Source organism: Salmo salar, chromosome 14, assembly GCF_965601325.2.
Source record: "Salmo salar chromosome 14, fSalSal1, whole genome shotgun sequence".
Taxonomy (NCBI): domain Eukaryota; kingdom Metazoa; phylum Chordata; class Actinopteri; order Salmoniformes; family Salmonidae; genus Salmo; species Salmo salar.
This window is the reverse complement of record NC_138304.1, coordinates 22,503,805-22,529,595: the sequence shown is the minus strand read 5'-3', so window position 1 is coordinate 22,529,595 and position 25,791 is coordinate 22,503,805. Positions and strand designations below refer to the sequence as shown.

General features: G+C 41.0%; 1 protein-coding gene across 2 annotated transcripts in view; it reads right to left on the bottom strand.

The window, feature by feature from the left end:
- Nucleotides 1-20,226, bottom strand: part of LOC106568823 (vasoactive intestinal polypeptide receptor 2) — a 29,478-nt gene extending 9,252 nt beyond the window's left edge. For both annotated transcript variants that reach the window (XM_082960837.1, XM_014139515.3), the window contains exons 1-4: nt 19,669-20,226; nt 12,168-12,273; nt 7,253-7,366; nt 3,797-3,888 (exon numbers count right to left, since the gene is read on the bottom strand). In XM_082960837.1, coding sequence (XP_082816963.1) covers nt 3,797-3,888; nt 7,253-7,366; nt 12,168-12,273; nt 19,669-19,719 — 363 coding nt within the window. In that variant the 5' untranslated portion in view covers nt 19,720-20,226. The remainder of the gene's footprint in view (nt 1-3,796; nt 3,889-7,252; nt 7,367-12,167; nt 12,274-19,668) is intronic.
- Nucleotides 20,227-25,791: the final 5,565 nt, after the last annotated feature.

The following is a 25,791-nucleotide window of genomic DNA, read 5'->3' as shown; positions in this document are numbered from 1 at the left end:
CATCACCAGCAACATGTTGAAACTGAAAGACTGTAGGATCTATAGAAACATCATTTTCAGTCACAAAAGTGTACTTTAGAGACTTTAGAGACGGTGTTTAAAAACATTGGGGAGAAAAAGATGTACCGAGCATTACTGTCAGAAAGAGCCTTCCCCTGAAAGGAGCCATTGTAAGTACAGTGCCTTTTCTGCTAATCATTCAACCCACTCAAAGAGTGATTCACAGATTCAAAGAGATGAAAATATGTCAATAAAATGACCTGCTCGAATTTGCCCTCTTATCTTGTTTCCCCAGGAAATTAGTCAAAGGTTTGATTTCCCCCCCTTTTACTACAGTCGAGTGAAAAACAAAGAGACATACTCTAAAACAAATGTCAGACAAGGACCGTACCAACGCACCAATGCTCGCAGTCATTCCTTTGAGGCAGTGCCAAATTGACATTCTCTTGGTAAAACAGTCACTCTTTCTAAAAGCATTGAGTGAGCTCCTATCCTGTAGCAGTGACATCTCTTCTCCACCTGCACTTCACACTTTCCATTGCTCATTGTTCTACAAAACGTGGACGCACGCACAGACACACACACACTTCCTACAGAACGAATGTATCCCTATAGACAGTTGTAAACAGTGAAATGACAGATACAGTTGAATAGAAACCTTTCATCCTTCCAAGAAAAGGTTTTGATTTGTTTTGATATCTCTGTATCTCCTCCAAAAGATTTTAAAGAAAACTTAGCGTACATTTAGTTGATAAAAAACACCCCAATTGATTACATGAAATACACCTTCACTACAAAGTACGTATCAAAACTGCAAGGTGTCTTCAGTACACTTTCCAAGCGTATTCAGATGGAACTGTTGAAAGTTATCCATAGGAAATGCCTAACACCTATCAACCAATAAGCATCCAGGATCCAAACTACCCATTTTATTCTACATAATGATACCTCAAATAAATAATTAGCCACAGCAAAACTGTGTACTGAATTTTGCCTAATTGGCAGGGATCATCATGTCAAAAGGGCAATCAACATCTGTCCCGCTAATCTGCCCATCTGTATCACCAGAAATAGCCTTTGATCCTACAAATATAGTTTTTTTTAAATATCTTTACCAGTATGAGAGGAACAAGTGAGAGTCCTAAATGTTTCCCCTTTAGGAGACTTTGCCACTTCTGACTCTGCCACAGGGACAGAATTGGCTCTCCAGGGCATCACGTTGTTCTTAGGAAATTGCCTTTAGAGGACACACAGCATGCAACTGATGTACTGTACATGATAGACACAACCTAATATACTGTCAAACTTACATAATTGCTTCAGTAAGAATGTCAATGAATCTATTCATGTATTATCACGGAGACATCACACTTCATATATATGAAGGTTACGTTAGGTTTGAACATCACACATCAATGAACGTCATAACGCACCTTCAAATACAACTATAAGAAAAGGTTATACAGCCAAAGTTGATGTTAAATAGCCTGGTGCCAGATCTGTTTGTTCTCTTGCCAACTCCATTGTCAAGCCAAACATAACGATGAGTGACAAGGAGTTGGCATGAAAGCACAAACAGACTGGCACTGAGGCAAGAGGTCACATCCCAAAGGCAGGGTCCCAAAGAGCTTGCACTATATTTGGTAATGGCAGGGGGCATCGTTTGGTACTTCTTGCCCCTCCACCACCTTCAAGAATACCTTGCTTCACTACTACTTGCTTCACTACTACTAATTCCTTGCTTCACTACTACTAGTTGCAACCCAGAATGTATGAACTACAGGTGTGAAACAAGTCATTGAGGATACGTTTCCTATCTATTTTTCATAGTGAGAAGATGAACTTTCCTTTCCGAAAGACTGGACTGGCCTTAAGACAGATGGACCGGTGGAAAGGTCACACAGCTAAAGGAAAACCTTTCAGTACATTTAATATTCCATATTTTTTCAGATGGAGATAAGCACAGTGCCAATTGTGGCCCTGTGATCCAGACCAGAGGCGCATCTTGGATAACCTCCAACAGAAGAGAGAAAAAGTGAGCACAATAGGCTATTCAAAGGTACTGACATTCATGCCCCAATCTGAATATAACAAGTGAATGGGAGGGAATCGTTGACAACACTTTTACTTCAGTCAGTATGTCAAATGAGAATTACTGGTGTTGGGAGCAGGGTTGCAAGTAACCTGATTACAAAAAAATGAACTGTATTCAGTAATGTTACCAGCAAAATATTGTAATCTGTTTACAGATACTTTTGAAAAACGGATTATTTCTTAGATCTTTTTTTTTTACAGAAAGGATGTTTGCAAAAAACTACATTACGACACCTTCTTGTTATCTCAATGACATTCAATTTAGCATGGAAAAAAGGCACACGTTTAAGTTTGTTGCACCTGAGTGAGTCTGACCACAAGTCAGAGACCACTATGATGACACACCACATGTGTTTGATGGATCCTTTTTGTCTTCTTCTGATGCCTCTTAAGGGGAAAGTAATCTAACAGTTAATCAGATTAGGTTACTGATTACAGTTTTGACACATAACTAGCAACTGTAACGGATTACATTTACAAAGTAACCTACCCAACCCTGGTTGGGAGTATTATTTAAATGATCTCAGTTTGATTTTCCTTTTTCAGGTCTCATCTCTGATCAAATGCTGGGCAGTGGAATAGCAGTATGAATCTGTTGCTACTTGCTTGGCCTCTTACTAACATCTGCTGTAGTGGGCCAACCAGGAGGACAGTAACTCGGAGTCTGTATCCAAAATGTCACCCAATTCACCACCAGGGTTAGGTAGGTTACCTGTCCAAAATTGTAAATCAGTAACATAACTTTTGGATTATCCAAACTCAGTAATGTAAACAGATTACATTCAGTTACTTTTGGATTACTTTCCCCTTAAGAGGCATCAGAAGAAGACAAAAAGGATCCATCAAACCCATTTGGTGTGTCATCATAGTGGTCTCTGATTTGTGGTCAGACTCCCTCAGGTAGAACAAACTTAAACGTGCGCATTTTTCCAATGATGAATTGAATGTCACTGAGAAAACAGAAAGGTGTTTTGAATTTAAAAATAGTCCAAGATGTAATCTGTAATCAGATGACAATATTTTTGCTGGTAACGTTACGGAATACAGTTAGTTTTGTAATCAGATTACATGTAACTGATTACTTGTATTCAGTTACTCCCCAACCCTGTTCTACCTCAGGGCTCTGGTCAAAAGCAGTGCACTATAGGGAATAGGGTGCCATTTGGGACACAGCCTGGTACAATGTTTAGATTGAGGAGACAGCTGGGTGCCACAGTGAACAGGATGTTTTATTTAGCCTTTAAGGCGCCTGTGTTTCATCTGTATTTCAAGTCATCAGGTAGAAGTGAGCACACAAACACACACACTGCAGCACACCTTCCCTATCAAAACAGACCGAGGACAGAATTTCAATGCATTTAGCAAAGGGTTCTTAGCAAAGGGTTCTACTGCTAGTTTCCATTACCAGCATGAGGGCCTTGACACTCAGAAATCAGACCAAACAATCAAATTTGATATCATATAAAACCATGGAAAAATCTATCACACAAGAACATTGCCTTGTTTCGCTCTCTGAGGTCCAACGTATCAACACCTTCATTGCAATATCTAATATATAATAGAGTACTGTATTATATTTCCAAATAAATCTACTTTCAAGTCATATCATGAAGTTTCTTGGTCAAACTAAGAACAATGATACAACACCAGAGAGACAATAGATGTAGAGATCTAGAACTTAAAAGAACATCACCCTGTTTACCTTATCATGCTTTTCTTCTGCCCCACACACACTGCTGATGTTGGGGAAAACATCAGACCATCCGTCCGCTGTACAGTTCTTGTTTATGTTTCCTGTGGATAGGAGAAACATTGTTTTTGCCAGTTAAATGTTTCTATTGCCTCTTCTCTAAAACCTTTATAAATGGTTATCCAGACCCATTATTCCTTTCATAAGTCATAGTCAAAGAAAGATGCAGCATGTTCATTTGTTTGGAGATGCAGGGATTTGATTTCTCTGGTGAGTTTGATGAAAGATTTTTCTTTAGCCAAGATTATCCTCCACTGTTGTCACAGATAGTAAGCCCAATCAAGCTGACTGAAATATTGGCTTCACACACAACCCCAAAGTGAATTGCTGTGATCCCATTTTGAGCATGACAGATGATGGCTTCCATTAAAGTTTCATTCATCAGGCTCTTGTTTACAGTATTGTCATATATTTTAAAGGCTGTTTTTATATCAATATCAAATTGATATATCAATATCATTTCTGGGTAACAAGTAAGTACCTTACTGTAATAGTTTTCCATTAAAATGGACAAAAATTGCTTTTTATCAAAAAACTATTTCTCAAGCGAGAATTTAGCTAGGACTGTCTGGGAGTGGGGAGGGGAATTGCCAGAGAACTCTTTGGAACTCTCTTTGTTATTGGTCTATTAACCAGTTTACCAACTGGTGATGTCACCCGGCAAGCCGAAACTCCCATCCATGCAAACCTGCTGATTAGAAAGTCCTGTGTAGATTGTATTTTCACACTGCTAGTGTCAGTTTCATCAGCTGTTGTACAATATGATTTAAAAAACTGAATTTCTACTGTACTGGGCCTTTAAAAGATATTCAGACAGACTTTTCAAGGGCAAATAGATGTAATTTTGAGAGACAGGTTTTTAACAAAAACCACTCACTCTGGGAAGAACAATCAATTGTTCAATGCTTGATTCAAAGGAGCCTTCGACTTAGTAGGTTGAATATTGAATGTGTTTCTTCACTTGGGTTTGGCATTCCACAGAGGTCTAGATGAGAGAATGTGTCTGGAGATATAAACGTCTGGAGTGTGCTCTGCTCTGTGGCAGGGACAGACAGGGGCAGGGGGAGAATGTAAGCGGAACAGAGGATGTGAGAGCCTGTGTTTATTCTCTCTGTGTTATTCTCGAGGAGACAACGATGACTGTCCCAAATGGCACCCTATTCCTCACAGTGCACGACTTTTGACCAGAGTCTTATCGGCCCTGGTCAAAAGTAGTGCACTATATAGGGAATAGGGTGCCATTTGGAACGCCGCCGATGGCAGTGCCTGAACCCAGTGTGCAACGTCCTGTAATGTACTTTGCCACATACTATGTATAACCACAGGCCTCTTTCTTTCTCCACTTCTGTGATCGGAATGAGCATGTCTCACTCCATTAGTCTACTCTACACAGACCCTGCCACAGCAGCCTGCCTAGCCGTAGGTTTGACGAGTGCTATAGGGCTCCCCAGAGGTTTCTGTTACAAAGAAGTCTTCCAAGCCAATTTACATGCCCAACTCGTCCTTTCCAAATCAATTTCACACAGCTAGTTTTAACCCAGAGGTACACTATACATACAAAAGTATGTGGACACCCCTTCAAATTAGTGGATTCAGACACATTGGTTGTTGACAGGTGTATAAAGTCGAGCACACAGCCATGCAATGTCCATAGACAAACATTGGCAGTAGAATGGCCTTACTGAAGAGCACAGTGACTTTCAACGTGGCACCGTCATAGGATGCCACCTTTCCAACAAGTCAGTTCGTCAAATTTTTGCCCTGCTAGAGCTGCCCCGGTCAACTGTAAGTGCTGCTATTGTGAAGTGGAAACGTCTAGGAGCAACAACGGCTCAGCCGTGAAGTGGTAGGCCACACAAGCTCACAGAAAGGGACCGTCAGTTGCTGAAACGCGTACGGCAAAAAAAATTGTCTATCCTCGGTTGTAACACTCACTACCGAGTTCCAAACTGCCTCTGGAAGCAACATCAGCACAAGAACTGTTCGCCGGGAGCTTCATTAAATGGGTTTCCATGGCCGAGCAGCCACACACAAGCCTAAGATCACCATGCTCAATGCCAAGCGTCGGCTGAAATGGTGTAAAGCTCGCCGCCATTACACTCTGGAGCAGTGGAAACGTGTGCATCACCATTTGGCAGTCCGATTAGCGAATCTGGATTTGGCGGATGCCAGGAGAACACTACCTGCCCCAATACATAGTGCCAACTGTAAAGTTTGGTGGAGGAGGAATAATAGTCTGGGGCTGTTTTTCATGGTTCAGGCTAGGCTCCTTGGTTCCAGTGAAGGGAAATCTTAATGCTACAGCATACAATGACATTCTAGACGATTCTGTCATTCCAACTTTGTGGCAACAGTTGGGGAAGGCCCTTTCCTGTTTCAGCATGATAATGCCCCTGTGCACAAAGCAAGGTCCATACAGAAATGGTTTGTTGAGATCGGTGTGGAAGAACTTGAATGGCTTGCACAGAGCCCTGACCTCAACCCCATTGGGATGAATTGGAACGCCGACTGCTAGCCAGGCCTAATCGCCCAACATCAGTGCTCGACCTCAGTAATGCTCTTGTGGCTGAATGGAAGCAAGTCCCTGCAGCAATGTTCCAACATCTAGTGGAAAGCCTTCCCAGAAGAGTGAAGGCTGTTATAGCAGCAAAAGGGGGACCAACTCCATATTAATGCTTATGATTTTGGAATGAGATGTTCGACGAGTAGGTGTCCACATACTTTTGGCCATTTAGTGTATCTTGAATGTGGGGCGTTCATCATAGGACTGGAACCTGTCTTCAAGTGAATACGATAATCTAACAGTATAATCCATCATTTATCATCCTCCTTGTCTGGGTAATTAGTTTAGAATGAATGAAGTGTCCGTGCAGATTCATTCAGACTGATGGGAAGGAAGAGAGCTCCACAGCATCCTAGTCTGCCACATGGGCCATTGGAGATTGTGGAGTGAGCAGACATGATTCAGTTTGCCTCTAGTCCATGCAGTGCAGAACATATTCTCTGAACCTTGCTTGGTACAATTCACCATGATTCAGTGCCACAGTATATAAAAAAAAGAACGATATAGACTTGGGGCCATTTTTGTCCCTGGCTTTCAATGCACTCCAAAAGGTAGAACATCTACATTACACTGGTCTATACACCTCAGTAATTCTGTGAAATGAGAAACATGGGTCTGGTGTGACTCCAAAGGCCGAACATAGCGTGAGCTTTAACCCGAAAGAAAACGTACATAACATTGTAGTGCAGCTTTTGATATCACACACCATATCAGAACATTGCTTGAGGAATATCTCAAACTACCCTTTCATCTGGGCCTGGGTTTGAGAACAGAACACTCACACAAAACCATCCAGAAATGTTACTTTGCCATTGATATCAAAAGGAAAAAATACAATACTTTACCATTTCTGCCAAAAAACATCTTGAGCACTCTGGGGCACTCTCTAGTGACAGTCTCTCCAACCTCTGCACGGTCCCAACATGCTATGTTATCCCAGATCGCTTTGCATCCCACTCCTGTCAAGAGATCAGACCGCAGCGTCTTAGAAAAATACAACAATTTAAGTAAATAAAACATGTTTATCATAACTCTGCCTTATGCAACTGTTGAAATTGTACTTCTGCCATACCCTCTACAGCAGGGCTCTCTAACCCTGTTCTTGAAGAGCTACCCTCCTGTAGGTTTTCCAAACCCCAGTTGTAACTAAGCTGATTCAGCTTATCAACCAGCTAATTATTAGAATCAGGTGAGCTCGATTAGGGTTAGAGAGAAAATGTACAGGATGGTAGCTCTCCGGGAACAGGGTTGGAGAGACATGCTACAGTGCCTTTGGAAAGTATTCAGACCCTTCGACTTTTTCCACATTTTGTTACGCTACAGCCTTATTCTAAAATGGATTAAATAAATTAAAAAATCCTCAGCGATCTACACACATAACCCAATTAATGACCAAGCAAAAACAGGTTTTTAGAAGTACCTTATTTACATAAGTATTCAGAGCCTTTGATATGAGACTCGAAATTGAGCTCAGGTCCATCCTGTTTCCATTGATCATCCTTGAGATGTTTCTACAACTTGATTGGAGTCCACCTGTGGTAAATTCAATTGATTGGACATGATTTGGAAAGGCACACCCCTGTCTACTGTATATAAGGTCCCACAGTTGACAGTGCATGTCAGAGCAAAAACCAAGCCATGAGGTCGAGACAGGATTGTGTCGAGGCACAGATCTGGGGAAGGGTAACAAAAAATGTCTGCTGCATTGAAGGTCCCCAAGAACACAATGGCCTCATCATTCTTAAATGGAAGAAGTTTGGAACCACCAAGACTCTTCCTAGAGCAGTTAGCCTGGCCAAACTGAGCAATCGGGGGAGAAAGGCTTTGGTCAGGGAGGTGACCAAAAACCCGATGGTCACTCTGACAGCGCTCTAGAGTTCCTCTGTGGTGGTGGGAGAACCTTCTAGAAGGACAACCATCGCTGCAGCACTCCACCAATCAGGCCTTTATGGTAGAGTTGCCAGACACAATCCACTCTTCAGTAAAAGGCACCTAAAGACTATCAGACCATGAGAAACAAGATTATCTGGTCTGATGAAACCAAGATTGAACTCTTTGGCCTGAATACCAAGCATCAGGTCTGGAGGAAACCTGGCACCATCACTACAGTGAAGCATGGTAGTGGCAGTATTATGCTGTGGGGGGGTCGGCGACAGGAACTGCGAGACTAGTCAGGATCGAGGCAAAGATGAACGGAAAACAAAGTACAGAGAGATCCTTGATGAAAACCTACTCCAGAGCCCTCAGGACCTCAGACTGGGGGGGAAGGTTCACCTTCCAACAGGACAATGACCCTAAGCACACAGCCAAGACAACGCAGGAGTGGCTTCGGGGCAAGTCTCTGAATGGCCTAGCCAGAGCCCGGACTTAAACCAGATTGAACATCTCTGGAGAAACCTGAAAATAGCTGTGCAGGAACGCTTCCCATCCGACCTAACAGGGCTTGAAAGGATCTGCAGAGAAGAATAGGAGAAACTCCCCAAATACAGGTGTGCCAAGCTTGTAGTGTCATACCCAAGAAGACTTGAGGCTGTGATTGCTGCCAAAGGTGCTTCAACAAAGTATTGAGTAAAAGGTCTGAATACTTAAGAAAATGTGATATTTCTGTTTTAAAAATTAGCAAAAAATTCTAAAAACCTGTTTTTGCTTTGTCATTATGGGGTTTTGTGTGTAGCTTGATGAGGAGAAAAACTATTTAAATCCATTTTAGGAAAAGGCTGTAACAAAATGTGGAAAAAGGCAAGGGGTCTGAAAACTTTCTGAAGGATAACATCATAGTACTGTAGTGTAGACACAATATACAATATACACTGCACAATATACACTACACAATACAGCAGGGTCTTTCAGAATGAAAGGTAGTCCATTAGGGTGCTGGTGTTTGGAACAATATGATAGACTCTCTGTGTGGGAGTGAAAGTGGCTAAATGTGTGACTCTATTTGCTTCACCAATGTCAGGAGGAGGACCACGGCTGAGAAAGCCTTTCGCTGAAACTTGATTCCTGAAATGGCTTGTTATGAAACAAAAGGGTGTGAAAGTGCCAAGGGCAGACTTAACAGTCAAACCCTTTTAAGCCACTTAGTGGAAAAAATGGAGCGCTTAAGCTCAGTAAAACATAGATATCAGAGAGAATCCACCTGTAAACAATGTAGCTAGCTCTATCAAAAGAAACCTTTTAACTAACATCAGATAAAAATAATTAAATGAAAACAAAATGGTGAAACCCAGACAAAAAAATACATATTCATGATGTGACCCACATGAGTGGTATAATGTGTGTCCTTCTGCATCTCAAATGGAACCCTATTCCCTTATAATGCACAGAAAAAGTAGTGCATTATAGGGGATAGAGTGACATTTGGGACACACCCAATGATATTATTTTAAGTGCAGATCCTGCTTGCTGTATGGTATCTTCATAACTGTGATTCAGTGCATGGTAATGGAAGTTTTGTATCACACTTTTAGATGATACTGTTGAGCACTTTGCCACCCACAGTGCGCCCTGGCGCTAATCAACGCATAGATTTTTTTCATAAATGTTTCATAATCACATTGGGCTTTAGAACAAGAACAAATCAATTATCGATTTGCATTAAGCATGGCTTCATTCCAGTACCAGGGTAACTGATGCATGAAATCCCGGCTCCCTTTAATGTTGACCTGGATGCTCTCTATACTTTCATACTACAGTTGGCTCAGTTAGTATGAGCATGGTGCTAGTAACGGCATGGTTTTAATTCCCCCTGGGACCACCCATATGAAAAGGCATACATCTATTAATGAAGTCAAATTATTTTGTGTTCTCTTTTATGTCATTTTATGTTCAGAAAAAGTATTTGTTCCTGCTGTAACTGGGTACTTTCAATGCATATTGTACTTCATATTGTCTATAAGAACTGTTTTATACCTATGCTCATGTTATGGTGAAAGAAGGCAAGTTACATTGCAAAATAATGTATAATTTAAACTATACACGTTGTTTTAATTTTTGCGGCAAAGACTAAGTGTCTTGTCTTTGATAACGTGCACTTATTCCCTTGACAGTTCACAGTAATTCTTCATCCAATTAGTTTAATTTATGTAGCACAGCCTGGGTTACAACTCACAGTAAAGTGTCAACATAGTGAGTCGGCAGCATGGTGGAGCTGCCAGGCATGAAGTTTAGTTTAATAAGAAGAAGAAGAAGAATTAAAACTGCAAGCAGAAATGCCAGGGTTCAAGCTGTGGGCCCACTGTGCTACCATCAGGACAAACTCATCACATTGCCCTAGGATGAGCTACTTCTGTAATCCATACCATGCTTGCCAAATATCAGAACTAAAACATCAAACAGATCATGCAATATGCCTTTGATGTATTTTGGACCAATTGTAATAATGATGACTACTTTAAATGTATTTTTCTCCAGAACCACTGGACCGATCTGCACTAAATTTGGTACATGTATCCATGTTTCTGGCTCAAACAATATGGCCTCTATGAGCCAATGAGCTTGCATGAATGTTTTTTCCTGTCCAACAGTGCCACCATGCAGCCAGAATGAACCATACTATACAGGTTAGCTAGACTCATATCCCTGAGCATGTGTGCCAAATTTCATCAATCTGAGTCAAACAGATAAAGATATATAAATATGTGCCTATTTTAGCGCCACCGTGTGGTCGATCTGAATGTACTTGCATATGTTGAGTCTTGACAGTGTTTGGAACATGTGTACCAAGTTTGGTTACAATACAAATATCCGTGTCTGATATAGATGCATTAATGTGCCAGACCACACCCACATGAATGTTTATTGGTTAGTAGTAGTCATGTTGTTTGACATACTAGTCTGGAAAATATTGTGTTGAGAGACCTTGGTCCATTGATGCCGTATGTTAAGGTTCATCCAGATCAGCCCAGTGGTTCCAGAGATGTCATTTAAGTGTTTTTAACAAAATTCTAAATGGCGGAAAATCCATCATGGCAAACCTTACGGGTCATTGAGGCAACTTTGTTCCTTGTGAGAAGAGGGACCGATTTACTAAATGTACTCAATTTCAGGACTCTAGGTCATATGGGGTGAGGGACGTGATGTTTCAAAGTTTGCAACTTCAATCACCTGTTATAGAGCCACCTTATGGCCAATTGGCATGGCATTGCATGAGAGGGTGTGGACTATGGGCCTTTACCATCATGTCAAGTCGCACCGTCCTCGGCCTTACCATCTCACAGTCATTTGCATGTAAATTTCCTTGCAAGAACAACCGGTATAATGATAATGAACGCCAACAAATACAATAGGGTTTCACCCAGCTTTACTCGCTTGAACCCCTAATTATAGAGAGAATGCTCATAGGCATGAGTTGTAAAACATTCACTATGTACAACATTTACTTCAAGATAGCTAAAGTGCGAGCTATTCAGATTTTAATATTAAGTGCCAATGCATCAAAGGTTTGTGGTCACAATCTGGGTTGTGGCGCTTATCTGGACGAGGAAACACTGTACAACTACTAAAGGTCTTCATTTAATTTGACATTTACGTTTCAAAGGCACTCGAATAGGTGGCATTTCATATTTTCGTTTAAAAGTTTCATTAAAGTAATTTAGTTGAGTGACCTAAGAATCTATGTAGCTTGTAATCTTTCACCATTAACCAAAATATGCAGTCGGTTTCCATTCCCGAAATATTCAGAAATCTATTTTCAACCCATGGTTCATTCTGTCTGATGAGAAGAGATGAATGTGAAATCAAAATATTCTGTGATGTCACCTTCGGAGTAATTTGAAGATTCTTGGTCCCTCAGCTTCACAAGACATTCTTCCTGGTCTGTTTCAAGCTCCAAGAGGAAATTACACGTTGGATGTCTTCCACTCACCTAAAAAAAAATGCAATATAAGTTTTATTAAAATGAATGGAATCGTATTTTGAGATCATATTAAAGAGATCAATTGTATAGCAGAAAGAAAGGTGTAGTTAATTTATGTTGTAGATTCAGTACATTTTTCACAGGACATCATATATTTTCTTAAGCAGCAAAATGCAGGGAAACACCAGTGAACAAGACATCCACAATATCAGGGACGGGTTATACATCAGCTGTTATACATCACATAAATCCAATCATGTTTTAAATACATTTATTTTATGTTTTTAAATGACACAGCAGTTCATGATAACAACACCTTCCTAACTATATAGGTTAGTTGAGAGAGAGAGAGAATGAATGAATAAATAAATGAATGAGAAGTTTTACTGGAGGAGAGAGATTCCCATTAGAGGTAGAATGAAATAGATTATGAGAAAAATTGCTAAACCTTTCCCATGAGTAAATGGAGAAGATGGATAGAATATCCAATATGTTTATGCATCATGACGTTCCACACTAAACAACCAGTGTTAGTATATGGTTTTGGGAGATAGGACGGTAGGGAATTCCTTGACAAACACTTTCAGCATCCTAAATGGGAACTGTATACGTTCCCTAGATCCCCTGAAGGGTTTCAGACATGTGATGACGTGATGACGTACAGTATGTGTGGCTGTGTGTTGACGTTGTGTGTGAGTGGGTGTGCATCAGTGTGTGTGTGTGTGTGTAAGTGTGGGTGTGTTAACCACGTTAGCCCTTTTCTGGAGGATTCAAGTGCAGTAAAAAGATGATGATGGCCTGAGTGTAAAGAACAGAATAGTCAAACTGGGCATTGTGACATCCTGAGGTGTGCTGGAGGAAGAGAGTGGCCTGAAAACATCAGAATGAACATCAGAATGAACTGTCGTTTCTGAATTGATCCATTCCCTGCCAGGAGAAACAATTGGCATGTCACAGAAAGGGTGAGAGACACACTGTGTGCTGCAGAGAGCACACCTCAGGGGGCACACACACAGCACCAAGTAGCATTGTCAGAAGCGTTAACAAGCAATCGGGGGCACCAAGCAGAAGAGACCTCACACCCTAAATCCTGCATCCAAAATGCATCCCTATTCTCTACATATTGTACTACTTTTGACCAGAGCCCTATGGGCCAAAGTCAAAAGTAGTATACCTGTCATAGTTGTCGTAAGGAGTGGACCAAAATGCACCGGGTAAAGTGCTCATCTTCCTTTTATTGAAATAACGTGAACACTTAAACAAAAATAACAACACAACAAAACAGTTCCATAAGGCACATAGGCTATACAGAAAATAACCACCTACAAACACAAGTGAAAACAAACACAACTAAATATGGCCTCCAATTAGAGACACCAACAACCAGCTGCCTCTAATTCGAGGTCATTGACAAAACTAACATAGAAATAGAAAAGCTAGATAAACACATAGAAATAGATAACATAGAACATAAACCCCGAAACACACAAAACAAACACCCCCTGCCATGCCCTGACAAAACTACAATAACAAATAACCCATTTTACTGGTCAGGACGTGACAGTACCTCCCCCCCAAAGGTGCAGACCCCGAATGCACCACAAAACAAAAACCCCACAAAAAAAATAACCCCAAACTTAAAGGGAGGGAAGGGAGGGTGGCCACCGTCAACGACGGCTCCCGTGCTACACCCCCCCCCCCCCCAATCCTCCAACTACGGAGGTGGCTCTGGCTCCGGGCTTAGTCCCCATTCTAACCTGCCCACCCTCGCTGAAGGCTCAGGGCTGTAGACCACTGCTGAAGGCTCTGGGCTGAGGAGCGTCGCTGGAGACACAGGGCTGAGGAGCGTCTCTGCAGGCTCCGGACTGTGGGCCGTCTCTGCAGGCTCCGGACTGTGGGCCGTCTCTGCAGGCTCCGGACTGTGGGCCGTCTCTGCAGGCTCCGGACTGTGGGCCGTCTCTGCAGGCTCCGGACTGTGGGCCGTCTCTGCAGGCTCCGGACTGTGGGCCGTCTCTGCAGGCTCCGGACTGTGGGCCGTCTCTGCAGGCTCCGGACTGTAGGACGTCGCCGGAAGCTCTGGACGGCGAACTGTCGCCGGAAGCTCTGGACGGGGAACTGTCGCCGGAAGCTCTGGACGGGGAACTGTCGCCGGAAGCTCTGGACGGGGAACTGTCACCGGAAGCTCTGGACTGGGACTGCGCACTGAAGGCCTGATGTGTGGGGCTGGCTTAGGAGGCGCCAGACTAGTAACCGGCACCACAGGGCTAGTGCGAGGAGCGGGAACAGGACGTACTGGGCTGGGCAGGCGCACTAGAATTCTGATGCGTGGGGCTGGCTTTGGAGGCGCCAGACTATTGACACGCACCTCAGGGCTAGTGCGAGGAGCAGGAACAGGACGTACTGGGCTGGGCAGGCGCACTGGAGGTCTGATGCGTGGGGCTGGCTTTGGAGGCGCCAGACTATTGACACGCACCTCAGGGCTAGTGCGAGGAGCAGGAACAGGACGTACTGGACTGGGCAGGCGCAAACTGTTTGACAGTTTTGACCAGATTTTTTTCCGTTTTTGGAAATAATCTTTATTAATCATGAAATTATAAAAAATATTAATAACATTCCATCCATGAGGCCAAAGAGAGCACTTTTGATCATTGACTGCAGGAAAGGGCTACATACAAAATGCTGAAGTATAGAGCTAAATTAAACGTTTTAGCTTAACTGTCCAAATAAATACTTAGGACAGTGCATATATCAAAAAGGGTTCTGTTTTGGACACAGGCAATGACTAATATGACTTCCGGACTCTTCTAAGGCAAACACACAGAACTACACTACACTCACAGTTGAAGACGCATTCAAAAGAAACTACATCGCACTTGAAACAGAATGTTTCCCCTGGCTGGCTAGGAAGGGTATTGAGGGCACTGCTACCTTTCGTGAGTGTGCAGTGAGAGAGGAGATATTGACTCTCACACCCGGGACTCTCACAGTTTCGCCCCAAAATGGCAGTGATTGTCAGGTCAGTGGTGGGAGCATCTATCTCTGAGAGAGAGTCAATGACCCACTCCCAGTCAGCTAAAGGGCCTTTTAAATGAAGCTGCACACAACACACCACTAATTACTGGGTTTACTAACTGTCGCCTAGGCCGTTACAACTAGGCTTTGTCCCTAATGGCATTCTATTCCCTTTAAAGGGCACTATTTAGTGCACTATTTAGGGAATAGGGTGCCATTTGGGACATAACACCAATGTGTGTGGCTACCAATGATTGCAGCAGCAATCCCATCCACTGTATGTTTTGCTAAAGCAAATATATTTTAACGCTTCTTTGCTCCACCAAATTGTGGTACACACACATTAAATTGGAAGGCCATTGGCGGTGGACGATATTGCTCTGATTAATTCCTAGTATTCTGTCAGAGAGAGAGAGAGGAAGTGCAGAGTATGTAAGACATCTTAGTAAGTGCAACTCAACGCAGACCTTCAGGCTAAAATGTGAGAGCCTAACATTTTGATATGAAATGTATTGCGCTGCTATTACTATACCCCACAGCTGATTTGTAACTAACAAAGCTAAAAACACTGAAGCACTGGGGACACACAGTAAGCCTTTGCACTTCTTATGCATAAACAAACTTCACAGCTTTTTATTTAATCATCCTCTATCCAAAAATATGTTTTGATTCCTACAATAATATCAAATAAATCCATAATGTTCATCACCTTCCCCTAACAGATGAATCTGTGTCCAGTGATGCTCTGTAAACGGTTTATCTGTCTATAGCCAGATGGACTTGCGAACCCAAGACTGGTACATAGCAGCTTTACACTAATCATACTGATTTTGCACATACCGTATTAAATCTGTGACATAATAGTAATTCATTCGATGAAAGGCAGTGGCTTGAACTTGCTATTTCACAATTCACATTGACCTGAGACTGCATGGGACTTGCTTTTGTAAAGCACAACGAGGTGAGATTAGAACACGCTGACTATTGAATAAGACAGACTGACTTTGTGTTTGACGGATCCAACATGCTTTAACCATTTTAATTAGCTGTCATGTCATGGACAGGACACTTGGACATCTAGACAGCTGTTGATCATGATCTGCTGATTGGGATCTTTGGAAGTACAGGATAATGATGAGAGCCTGCTACTTACCTGCAGAGAGTACATTTTACAAATGAAAAGAGAAGGCCAATTACTAGGTCTGGTTTTGAAATTATCTTTGTAGCCGCTTACAGACAGCGCATACAAATGATGCTCAGATAGGTATTTCTGTACAGTACAATATGTCCTCCATATCATCGATATCAAAGTAAGCACTGTGTGTTGTATTAAACATTAACACATACTGTATACTGTAGATTATATGTATACTGTAGATGTAGACTACCTACATTATTAAGAGCTTCTGTACTTGCCTCAACATACAGTGCTAAAGTTTTTATATGAAATTACACCACTGTAGAGAGATGGGGTGTACATATAAAATACATCAACATTCTCAGTAGCTACTGTACTTGTTGAATTTCTATACGAATTCATATTAATATGTGATAAATCAATGATTATTTGCTGATTTTTCTAAATACAATATCCAGAGAAAGCTCTGCTTTCATCAGGTTGGTGGAGGAGAACTATCATGACATGAAATACACAAAATATTCAACTTATTTTGAGAGAGGGGTTCATTCGTACTGGCAATAGTCCTGCCCTCTAGCACTATGTGAAGATAGGGCAAAGCTGGAGAGTATATTTGTATCAAGCACATCGGCACTATACCAAACCAAAAGGTGTAAAGGCCTCGGTACATGAGGTCTCACTACAGCATGTTCTGAACAGATAGGAGCACCGGTGTGCTACAGACACTGAACATGCCTGAGGTGCATTACAGCATATTAGGTACCAGTGTGCTAGCCTGGTCTCAGACCTGTTTGTGCTTTTGCCAACAGCATTGCTCCTTGTCAAGCCAAACAGCAGAGTGACAAAGTTGCTAGCATGTTAGCACAAACAGACTGGCACTCGGGCTACCAGTGTGCTATAGAGAACAAACCTGTTGCGATCTGCTTGCCTAATCAGATGGTGAAGTCTGGGGTGTTTCAGGTGACCCATATTAAGTGTGACTTGAAGCAAAGTAAAATGTACTAGAATAGGGTTTGAAAAAATCTGTAAGTCTAAACTGTTAGACCATGCAGACAGTCCTATTTTACTCGTTTTCAGAGTTGAACATCTTGTGTGAGAGGGCTTCTACCATAGAATCTCTATGGCTTCTACTTTCCAACTTCTTGTGCAATGTTGTGATGTTAACAACAAGAGTATTTCTAGGTAAATCATTCTCACGAGTCACATCATTACATCAGAATACACTGAGTCGAACAGACACTGAACAGCTGCTATCTCTTGTTCTGATGGGTATAAGCTCATTACATGCACTATGGGGCCAGACTCCCATTCACACCTGTGTCCCGATCACTGCCACACATTGGGGGCACAGCCAACACAGACACAGCATTGCATGGGTAAATTCCATAGAGGTAAATAGAGGACTCTCATGCCCAAAAGACGGTTTTAGCATGGGCTGCGCCATTGAGGACTTTCACCATTTTCAAGTAGTCAACAGGGTGGGAATTCCTATGGGTTAAGGAAGGGTCACAGAATTCCATCCAGGTCATCAGGAGGGATCAGCCAATGAATTATACTTTTGTGCCAACATTTCAAAACTGTGGTGGCAGTAAATCAACAACCTTGGCTTTATCTTTTATCCTCGTCTTTTCAGTTTGCTGCAGCTAGCGACGGAAACAAGCTACAACAAACACTCAAACTGGACAGTTTTATCTCAATCTCTTCATTCAAAGACTCAATTATGGACACTCTTAATGACACTGCGGCTGCTTTGCGTGATGTATTGTTGTCTCTACCTTCTTGCCCTTTGTGCTGTTGTCTGTGCCCAATAATGTTTGTACCATGTTTTGTGCTGCTACCATGTTGTGTTGCTCCCATGTTTTTGTCATGTTGTGTTGCTACCATGCTGTGTTGTCGTGTGTTGCTGCCTTGCTATGTTGTTGTCTTAGGTCTCTCTTGATGTAGTGTTGTGTTGTCTCTTGTCGGGATGTGTGTTTTGTCCTATATTTCATTTATTTTTACATTTTTTTTATCCCAGCCCTCTCCCAAAAGTAGGCCTTTTTCCTTTTGGTAGGACGTCATTGTAAATAAGAATTTGTTCTTAACTGACTTGCCTAGTTAAATAAAGGTTAAATAAATAAATAATATAAATAAATTATACCTGTTCAAACAACACACTCCAGGTGGCGGTATACACCTTTTCAGTTTTTTTACCAACGCATAGACTGGCTGATTGTTTAGCAACAAAACCGATGTGTCTTCAACTACGGGGCAAAACAGAAGGGGTTGGCTTAGATTGTTGACAACATGCAAACTATATTTCGTATCCAATGTTTATTGAAAACATAAATACATTTTCACAATGAACACTTGTCTCTCAAGTACATCGTTATAATTGTTGGTTAGCTAGGTAGCGAATTTTGCCGATATTGGCATAGACATGACATCAGTCAAATTACCTCAAAACAAGACATGGTATCAAGAACAAGATAAAACTAGCTGAAACGAGCCACCTACGATTTCTCACGTGGCAGCTTCTTGTCATTGTTGCTAGCTATCTGGCCATCCAGAATCACAACAACACACAGACTAATGCTCATTGAAGCGTGCACATCGTTTTTCTTGACATTGTCAGCTAACCCATCAATAGAAGTATAAAAAATGTACTTCTTAAAAATTGAGATTGCCTCAATGGCGCTGCCCATGCTCTCACAGACACCATAATGCGACAGATACAATATTATGTCCTCTAACTATATCTATGGTCAATTCAGAGCAGTCCTTGAGGGGTAGATAATGAGGATGCTAGTTAGCTGAAAGAAGAAATTACCTAGTCTAGAATTTGACCTGTAAAGTGGATAAAAAGGGAAGAGGGCACTCCAATGTCAGCATTATGGCAAAATCTTGATGTTTTGAAGAGCACAACCCTATGCATTACTGCTATGTGTTTATATCATATCTCTTTGGACTGTGAAAAATGATGCTTAAATCAAGAGCTGAACTACTGTAGACTGCAGAGAGCAATATGTTGTAATAAATTACAACACAGTAGTGTACACTGAACAGTTGCCTATACCCTATATCGACAAAAGCCTATTAGCAAATGCACCAATCATACTGCCACATATTTGAGGTACATTTCTGTTATGTCTTTATATTTATTATATTTCATATTTTCAAGCATTAGAAAGCCCTTCTCTGCAACCCTTGTGCGCATTTTGATCATCACGCATAACACGAAATATAAAATAAAAGTATTGTTGTGTCACACTTACCACAGACAGACACGTTGATAATGACAGAATAAAAACAATCAAATATGTCATCTTAAATTCGTCGGTCACCTGCCTGTTCTTCTAAAAGAGAAAAATATTTTTAAAACTGATGCCGGACTTCATTGATGAGAGGTCGTAATCCCATGTAAGTGACTAAGAGTGTTTTATTGAGAAGAAAAATCTAATATCCCAAGATTTAAAAGTAAAACCAACCAGCTATGAACATGGCTTAAATATTTTGATTTGTCAAATCCAAATACTTGACTCAGAGAGACAGAGGAAAAAACGCGCACTGCTTGTTTGTCCGCCCGCACTTATTTGGCACCTCTTCGGGTTGTTGGGAAGTCAGAGGTCTGCAGCAGACGTGTCAAATATTACATTGAAAGCTTATTTAGTAAGTCCCGAATCACTGAACTGAGCTTGAAATTTAGAAATGTAATTTCCCTGAAGCCATCAAACCCGAGAACCATCTGCACGCACCGGACAAAGTACAGCAGCACGCGCGTCCGTGGAGGGACGCTCCTTTCTCCTTGTGAACTTCGAAACAACTGAAGTCAGCTCTGCGCTGTTGTTACGCAAGGCAATAACGCGTGCACATCAATACAAAAAGGATATTGACCTCAGCTTCTAATCAGCTGATCGTTCAGGCTACTAACCACGCTCCCTTAATTTCTTGGATCTCTAATGTGGATTTTGTATACAACATGCCTAGCCTACAACACATAAATAACAGCATACTTATCGTCAATTATTTGTGTAAATTCACTTCCATGAAAGTAAGTTTCACTCATTTGATAAATAATGTAATAGGCCATCATCCAGGATAATACAAAAATGTGTTCATTATGGAAATGTCCCCTTCTCTTGAACATGATTTACTGTTCAAAGCTGAGCTTTGTGTGATAGTGAAGGGAAACCAAAGTGACAGCACGCAAGCCTAGAGCAAAGTCGACAGAATGATGACGAAACAATTCCTAAAGATGTATGTGATGCACAATGTTGCAACAAGTACCTGAGGAGATCCTCCAACAGCAATGTTTTCATTTTCAAGCCAAACTCACAATCCACATCTCAAATGAATGGACTAAAGGTGTGTTTCAAGTACGTAAAAGATAAGGGAAACCGGACAATCTCCTGTAGTTGTCTACTCCACTCACTCCACCCTCCAGCCACTGCAGCCAACTAATCATGCATTCATTCCAAGACCTCTTTTTTGTTGAGCTCTGATGACACTTTGCACTGGCCCTTGTGTACTCCATAAGCATGGGATTCAATTAAGAAGATAGTTTTTTCCTTTTTATGGTTTGAGTGCCAGTACCTGCTTAACCTAGTTATTTATTTATCTTACATCCCGGCCACCATTCACCAAATACCCTTTCACCTCCATGGTTCACTCTACACACCTTACACAGGTCTATCCATAGTGGGGGTCTCCATTAGTCCCCTGGTCACTGATGAATGTGATAAGCAGAATAATATTTCCAAGGGGAATGGTAGGAGACAGTAGAGCCTTCGGTTTTCCATGTGGAAGAAAGGGGATGTTGGAGGCATCAGTGTAACATTGTTTGTGGAGCTGAAGCAAGGCTAATTTAAGCAAGGCAGCAAGAACTGCAGAGGTCAGTGTAGCACACCTCACAATGTATCCATCATTACACTTTTCTGAAGGACAGGCTGTCTATCAGCAATGTTTACATTAGCATATAGGTATTTCATTTACCTTGAGTGTACTGACCAGAATTCTATTTTCCCAGTGGTGGAAAAAGTACCCAATTGTCATACTTGAGTAAAAGTCAAGATACCTTAATAGAAAATTACTTAAGTAAAAAACACTCAGTAAAATACTACTTGAGCAAAGGTATAAAACTATTTCAATTTAAATATACTTTGTATCAAAAGTAAAAGTATAAATCATTTCAAATTCCATATATTAAAAAGCACCACTTTTTAAAATGTTTATTATGGATAGCCAGGGAAACACTACAACATCATTTAAAAACAAAGCATGTTTGTTTAGTGAGTCCGCCAGATCAGCGGCAGTAGGGATGACCATGGACGTTCTCTTAATAAGTGCGTGAATTGTACAATTTTCCTGTCCTGTTAAGCATTCAAAATGTAACAAGTACTTTTGGGTGTCAGGAAAAATGTATGGAGTAAAAAGCACATTATTTTCAATAGGAATGTAGTGAAGTAAAAGTTGTAAAAAATATAAATAGTAAAGTACAGATACCACAAAAAACTACTTAAGTAGTACTTTAAAGTATTTTTACTTAAGTACTTTACACAACTGTATTTTCCCCAACATTTAACAGATAATGACCCATTACAGCGTAGTGACAGAGTTGAGTCATATGTTCTGGGAGTGTATATTACTGTGCGAATATTTAACATATAGCCAATCAGATTACATAGAATGAATACTTTCAGATGTAAATGCCATCAAGATTCTGTTTTTAGGTGTAGTGTAATATTTACTCACAGCAGGAGATACATTTCGTAGCTCAATTTCATAGTTCCAATGAAATTCATCCCCATATTTTTCGATCAATTCCACTTCCCAGCAGGCGAGTGTTCCGTTTGTGTGACCTAGACTAATCTGTAATATGATTGGTTTGACCCAGATGATGGCTGCATACATTAACTCCAACATGTGGGATTTTTTCCAGTGGTAAAGCAGTACATGGGAGGTTGTTTCATTTGAAGGCCTGTCAGCAGTTAGCACTAGACAACGGGGACATTTCAATCATTTCACAAGTTTGTGTCTTTGATGTGCAGTGTTTCGCCTAGGATTTCTTTCAGCAGTGGTACTAGCGTAAACGCAATGACATGCTAGATGTTCCCATAGACCTACAGTCATTGAGCCAACGACTAACCATTTAAAAGCATGTGTCAGCAGAAATATACGGTTGAAGTCGGAAGTTTACATACACCTTAGCCAAATACATTTAAACTCAGTTTTTCACAATTCCTGAAATGTAATCCCAGTAAAAATGCCCTGTCTTAGGTCATTTAGGATCACCACTTTATTTTGAGAATGTGAAATGTCAGAATAATAGTAGAGAGAATTATTTATTTCAGCTTTTATTTCTTTCATCACATTCCCAGTGGAATCAATTAGTATTTGGTAGCATTGGCTTTAAATAGTTTAACTTGGGTAAAACATTTTGGGTAGCCTTCCACAAGCTTCCCACAATAAGTTGGGTGAATTTTTGCCCATTCCTCCTGACAGAGCTGGTGTAACTGAGTCAGGTTTGTGGGCCTCCTTGCTTGTACATGTTTTTTCAGTTCTGCCCACAAACTTTCTATAGGATTGAGGTCAGGGCTTTGTGATGGCCACTCCAATACCTTGACTTTGTCCTTAAGCCATTTTGCCACAACTTTGGAACTTGGGGGTCATTGTCCATTTGGAAGACCCATTTGCGACCAAGCTTTAACATCCTGACTGATGTCTTGAGATGTTGCTTCAATATATCCACATCATTTTCCAGCCTCATGATGCCATCTATTTTGTGAAGTGCACCAGTCCCTCCTGCAGCAAAGTAACCCCACAACATGATGCTGCCACCCCTGTGCTTCACGGTTGGGATGGTGTTCTTCAGCTTGCAGGCCTCCCCCTTTTCCTCCAAACATAACGATGGTCATTATGGCCAAACAGTTCTATTTTTGTTTCATCAGACCACAGGACATTTCTCCAAAAAGTACGATCTTTGTCTCCACGTGCAGTTGCAAACCGTAGTCGGGCTTTTTTATGGCGGTTTTGGAGCAGTGGCTTCTTCGCCGGCTGAGCGGCCTTTCAGGTTATGTTGATATAGAACTTGTTTTACTGTGGATATAGATACTTTTGTACCCGTTTCCTCCAGCATCTTCACAAGGTTCTTTGCTGTTGTTCTGGGATTGATTTGCACTTTTTGCCTCAAGTAGGTTCATCTCTAGGAGACAGAATGCGTCTCCTTCCTGAGCGGTATGACGGCTGCGTGGTCCCATGGTGTTTATACTTGCGTACTATTGTTTGTACAGATGAACGTGGTACCTTCAGGCATTTGGAAATTGCTCCCAATGATGAACCAGACAATTTACAATTTCTTTTCTGAGGTCTTGACTGATTGATTTTGATTTTCCCATGATGTCAAGCAAAGAGGCACAGAGTTTGAAGGTAGGCCTTGAAATACATCCACAGGTACACCTTCAATTGACTCAAATGATGTCAATTAGCCCATCAGAAGCTTCTAAAGCCATGACATAATTTTCTGGAATTTTCCAAGCTGTTTAAAGGCACAGTCAACTTAGTGTATGTGAACTTCTGACCCACTGGGATTGTGATACAGTGAATTATAAGTGAAATAATCTATCTGTAAACAATTATTGGAAAAATGACTTGTGCCATGCACCTAAGTGTATGTAAACTTCCGACGTATATATATATATATATATAATTTAGCAGCAGTGGTCCACCACTGATAAATGAATACAGGGGAAACACTGATATGGAGTCCTGGGGTGACGTTTGCTACTTTCATTGACAAACTTCCGAAGTTTCTAACATGTAAACTAGACACTAACCATGATCAATAGGTCAGTCAGCCTAAAACAATTAAATTCTGAATGCCTTACCAACCACCTTGCATCACTAGAATTTGAACTTTTGAAGACTTTCCTGGTATTCGACTTGATGCACTCATTTAAACACCAATCGTATGGGGACTCTGGAATCACATGTCAATCGTATGGGGACTCTGGAATCGCATGTCAATCGTATGGGGACTCTGGAATCGCATGTCAATCGTATGGGGACTCTGGAATCGCATGTCAATCGTATGGGGACTCTGGAATCGCATGTCAATCGTATGGGGACTCTGGAATGGCTCCATTAACCGTGCTATACTTGTAACGCCCCAAATAGTTTCACCTAAAAAATAAAATACAAGATGTGAGCATCAAAAAGAACATTCAATCAATAAAATGTTAGCTAGTCTGTGAAAAGAAAGATAACCCACTGAAGGCTCAAACATAGAACTTCACAAATACCCAAAACGTGGTGTCATCCGTTTCTCATTTATTTTATGCCAGTAATTCAGCACTTATAGGTTATAATCATAGGAGGCCCATGAAGTTAGTCAGTTCAGTGAAATACATTTGTTTTAAAAGTTGAGCTTAGCTTTGCACAATTTACTTAATTAAAAGATATGATGACGTGTCATTTCAAGACTTAACTCACCATCACTGTCGATTTTGAAAAGTCCGTCATTATTCTGTTGGAATTCCACCACTGAAAGACAAGAAAGAACATAAATGCAAAGTCATACGAATGAGCTCAATGCCATAATGAGGAATACATTAGTAGTTGTTGTGCTTGTTGGGTCAACATTACATGAGTAGACTTATTATTTGTAGGCCTGTTACAACATACAAACTACATTTCCTACAAATAATCCTTCCTTAAAGTGAGGAAAAGTGTTAAATTGACCCATTTAGCCAAATAATTGCTTCCCCTGGAAAGTGAGGCAGCTCAGGGAACATGGGTCATCTCCTTTCTGCACCATCTGCTGTCATGGCTGTGCTACAAGTGTTGAATTTCATGTTGTATAATGACAAAATCTGAACAGTTCTCATGCCTGATGTTAGTGTACATTCCTTTTGTTGGTGTACGTGCCTTTTTTAATGCTGACTTCCTTCTCCTCCTGTATTCCCCCTCATAATCATCCCTTGCATCTTTACCTGTTTACTATACTCATGTGGAAGAGGTATGTTACAGTACAATTGTCCATTTAAATGAATCATAAAATCACAAATAATTTGTTTATATGGTTTTGACAGTGTATTATAATGCTTTCCTACCAATATATTGTGATATCTATGCATTTCATGCATTAATTAACTGTATCTTGTAATGTGCCCCTACTGTACATGTTAGCTAGCTATTGTACTTTCTACTGTAGGCTCCGTGTCTTTATTGGACTAGCATGGCTATTCATGTGCACTTTTGTTGTTCATTTGTACTTTGCAGAGGAGTTGGCATATAAAGGCAGCACAACATTTTGGTTTATGGATGTTTTTCCTTATCAGAGAATAAAATATCAACATCAACCCTGATCCTATGGTCATACATAAGCCGATCAAAACATAACG